The sequence below is a fragment of the Asparagus officinalis genome, chromosome 4 (genome assembly GCF_001876935.1).
Source record: "Asparagus officinalis chromosome 4, Aspof.V1, whole genome shotgun sequence".
NCBI classification, from domain to species: Eukaryota; Viridiplantae; Streptophyta; class Magnoliopsida; order Asparagales; family Asparagaceae; genus Asparagus; species Asparagus officinalis.
The window spans coordinates 34,146,853-34,151,241 of record NC_033797.1 but is presented as its reverse complement, the minus strand read 5'-3'; the positions used below and the strand labels follow the sequence as shown (position 1 = coordinate 34,151,241).

Here is a 4,389-nt window from a genome sequence, read left to right as displayed (position 1 = left end):
TCCTCCATTCTTCCTTAGCACACAAACTTTACTCCATGATACAAGTGATGATTTGAAAATTTGATCTGATTTACCCCATAGGAAGCACCTACATAACTCATCAATCTTTTGTAGCACTTTAACTGGAAGGATGTAGCTAGATGTCCAGAAAATTTACACTCCCAAAATGACACTCTTGATAATCTGAATTCTTCCAGCATAAGGCAGATTTTTATTTTTCATACAACTATGGAATTGATTGGATATTTTCAAGAGTAGAGGATTGCAGTCAATGTAAGACATTCTTTTGCAAATAAGGGGAAGGCCTAGATATCTGATTGGCAGTTTACCTTCACAGAAGTATAGGGAATTGTTAATCACTTGCTTAGTATCTTTAGAAACCCCACCATAAAAGATAGAACATTTTGTAGGATTAGTCTCTAGACCAGAGCAATCACCAAAAGATTTAACACATTGGAAGAGTAAGATGCATACTTCAATGTAAATACTTCCTGCAGTTAGTATGCACCATCAAAGAAATTTTTTTCTTTCCCTCTTCCCGGAAAAGAGTGTACACATCAGTGAATTGTTATAAGCCCCCGCATTTTGCCGGAGCAATACAATCATTTTGTTTCTTGAAAATACAGTTACAGGTTTACTATATTTGTAATCAAATGAAAATCTAGTAGACCTCTATATCTTACAATATACATAAATTTGTAGGATTACAGATAAGTAGGTTATATTATGTTACTAATTAAGGCCAACTCCCATTCAAAAACATGTGGGTAAGCCTTCCCCTCTACTTATAAATGGGGAATCAATTGTTTTTTCTCATGATTACCCCATTTATTTCTTCCCAATTTCTTTATCTTCTTCCTCAATTTATATCCTCCTTTGATTCCTCTCATGGATAAACACATGAAGCTAACGCAATTGATATCACATGAAGCAACACTAGTATCCCATTTCCTAAAAAGGAATCATTGCAATGCTTCAAGGATTTCTTGATCCCTACTTTCAACCTACCAAAGAAAGAGACCTTATCTCTAACTTCTTCTGATCTGTCAACCACGGTGGCCTGATTCAGATGCACAATGATCTTCTTTGATGGCTCAACATGATGAAAGAATGTTTCGGCTACCTCCCCACTGCTCGACATGAATAATCCATGATTGAATTTGATATTCTCATAGACATCAAGATTTGGTGTGTCCGCCAGTTGATTATCTTGGTAAACTCCTTCTTGGTGTATGTTGATGAATCCTAGAGGGAACTTGTCTTCTTGAGATTGACGGTAGATCTGTTCAGTATAGTTGTCGCCGAGATCAGTAGAGTTGTTCAGTCGATAACTGGTTACTCCTGCAATCTAGGTTCGAGTGAATTCTTTGGTCCAGATAAATGTAAATGCATAAAAGGGTTAATTGCACGTAAAGACCCCTCGCAGTATCGTTGATTTGAACTTCCTACCATTGTAGTTTCATTGTTGCAGATAGACCCGTGGGTCATTTTTCTTGACTTTTTTTTTAACCTCAGGCAGACTTACTAATTGCATTCTGGGCCGGGTAATAGTTGTCAAATTTTCACCAAGGATAACAGATTTTTTTTTTTTTAATCTAGGGGTTCTATCCGCAACAATGAAACGACAAGATAGTGACTTAAAATAGCAATACTACAGGGGGTCTATGTGTAATTAACCCTACGTAAAAGAATATTTGTGTGTCTGGAAATGTATACCTTGATCATCATTGGTTGACACCCCTATTTGACGGTTAATTGGAATGTTATTCGCCATAGCATTATGCTCTCCTTGTAAATTTATCTGATCAACGGATTTAAGTTCATTTCAAAAAATAAAGTTAGTTTCTAAGAATCAAAAATATTTTTTTAGATTAAAATTAGTACAACATTTCAAAACCATTTCAATAAAGTTAGTTTCTAAGAATCAAAAACATTTTTTAAATTAAAACGAAGTTAGTTTCTAAGAATCAAAACATTTTTTTTTAAATTAAAAGTAGTACAACTATAGAGTAGCATTCAATCTTACCTGCAAGATAACAGTGTCCAAAGTTTTCACTGACCTTAAGTTCTCCACTCTCCTCTTATCTTCCTTAAACTCCTCATCCAAATCACTGATCTCCACTGAACTTACTTTTTCATGTCTTGGCTCTACTAGAGAGGCATAGGTTTCAAATTTGGGATTCATATTCGCTACCCACATAGTGTCTGGATAACTAATTGAGCTGTTGACGAGCTCGTTGATCTCGACTTCATTGGTATTCAGTTGAGTACTGAAGCCTAAATCCAAAAGTTTCGAGTCCTGTATATCGAATTGGGGGAAGTCTTCCAACTGGAGTGCAGGCATGGAGAACCTATGCTGAAGCCTTTCACACTCTAATGCCACATCCACCTGCATCATGAAAGAGCCTGATAAATAAATAAAAAAGGGCCTGAAATCTGAGTAAAGTAATTTTCAAGGACATCTTGAATATGGAGTTGTCACCATTTTAATACATTTAATCTTTGAAACAATTTTTAACAATGTCTCTTTAGTTCAAGTGCTTTTAGGTTTGTCCATATATAGGTTTTCAGCTTCTGGTATGAACATGCATAAATGTATCACCAAGTCCACATTATAAATATACCTTAAATATTTAAAGTCAGAAGCATAATGAAAATTTCTGTATTGTCTATTTTCAGCTAATACGAAATAACCAGTCTAGTTACTTCCCAATTTAATTTATTCTCACATATTCATTTCATTGAAATGAATGTATAAGAAAAATAAATAGTCTATATATCTAGCATGACCAAGATAATCTTCAATATTATCTTGATGAGAGAACTTACCTTAGACGGCACATATGATGAGGAGCTTGAAGAATTGTGAAATGGCACATTATTCGTCGCGTTAAATGCCTCTTCTGCTAGAAACTGCATCCACTTCCCATGATCTAATGTTGCGGGTGAACTATTGTAAGCAGTTCCCTGCATAACGCCTGAAGAACAAGACTCTGGCTGAAATGGATAGGGACGGCTCTCAAATTCATCTCCTCTTCCATCACGAGGGATCTCAACGGTAGACGGATGATCATTAATTGTCGTCCATTGGGGATGCAATTGAGATTGTACACCATAATGTTCTATGATCTTAGGACCTGGTGCGCTCTTTTTGAACACCCGACATAATGCATAAGCATCCTGAAAATAAAATTTCCACGTATTAATCATATATATAATTTTAAAAGTGGAAAAAGAAGAATACGTATATGTTTTCATCGTCGAACTTAATACTGAGAGGTATTAGCAAACACCGCCCACCCCCCTCAAAAAAAAAAAAAAAAAAAAAAAAAAACCCCGCCCCCCCCCCCAAAAAAAAAAAAAAAAAAGAACAAACAAAATGAAAGGAAATTAAAAACGTTTTCAATTTTGAACTAACCACTAACGATGCTTCATGACCAGTAAAAAGGCTAACAATGTTAATTCTAAATTAACATGCTAATTATTAAATTAAATTAATCAGGAGCATTTTTGTCAAAATTAGACCAAATTACTTAAGTGAGTTTTGCGAGAATAACCTTTAAAAATATTAAAAGGTGCATGAAATGAGTTTTCCATCAGGGGTATTTAATTTCGATGCATGTGATTTCACGTGCATATATAGTTGGATCTAAACGGTGTTAGTTAAGGATTCGGATCCTCTCCACTATCTAAAAAGTAGTAGATGGATCACTACATAATCACAACCATTAATTATCAAGTTGGTGGTTGTGATTTGTTCTTTGAGTGCAAATTAGGAATGAGTGCAATACACGAGGCTATGATGAGTATTAGATTTAGATTGTATCATGACCGTCTACTAAGTAATCAACGATTGAGATTAAAAGTAGTGGTATCTTCACTATTTTATTTTTTTGTAGTAGAGAGGATCCAAATCCGTTAGTTAAGGGGTTATCTGACAAAATTTAAGCGGGCAGGCAGTCTCAAACATAAGGTTTACCTGCAAACCAGAGCTGGGAGTTTCACATTCCTTTTCGTCGAGTCTGTACTCGTGCATCACCCAATCCGTTCTTGACCCATGCGGTGCACGTCCTCTGTGGTAAACCAGGGTTTTCTTCGTGCCCGTAGGCCGTCTCTGCGCGTTAACCTTCCTGTCTTTTCCTGTGGCTTTCCAGTATCCACCCTGAGTCGCTCTGTTAGTCCTTGACCCATTTGGGTACTTCCGATCTCGATGGCTGAAGAAGTACCACTCTAGATCTTTGCTAGGTAACAATGATTTCTCTGCGTGAATTAATGCAATATGAGTTTAAAGGAAGAAATTAATAGCTAATTAACGTTACCTTTAATCGTCTTTAATTTTTTTCTAAGCGTGTGTATGTGTGTATATATATAGGGCTGCCACGTATCGTC

The 4,389-nt window shown here is 35.9% G+C and overlaps 1 protein-coding gene across 1 annotated transcript in view; it reads right to left on the bottom strand.

Moving 5' to 3' along the window:
- The window catches only part of LOC109835885 (NAC domain-containing protein 45-like), a 5,668-nt gene continuing 1,851 nt past the window's right edge, over positions 573 to 4,389 (bottom strand). The window contains exons 2-6 of the mRNA XM_020403866.1: positions 3,980 to 4,260; positions 2,830 to 3,180; positions 2,027 to 2,389; positions 1,717 to 1,801; positions 573 to 1,341 (exon numbers count right to left, since the gene is read on the bottom strand). Coding sequence (XP_020259455.1) covers positions 887 to 1,341; positions 1,717 to 1,801; positions 2,027 to 2,389; positions 2,830 to 3,180; positions 3,980 to 4,260 — 1,535 coding nt within the window. The 3' untranslated portion in view covers positions 573 to 886. The remainder of the gene's footprint in view (positions 1,342 to 1,716; positions 1,802 to 2,026; positions 2,390 to 2,829; positions 3,181 to 3,979; positions 4,261 to 4,389) is intronic.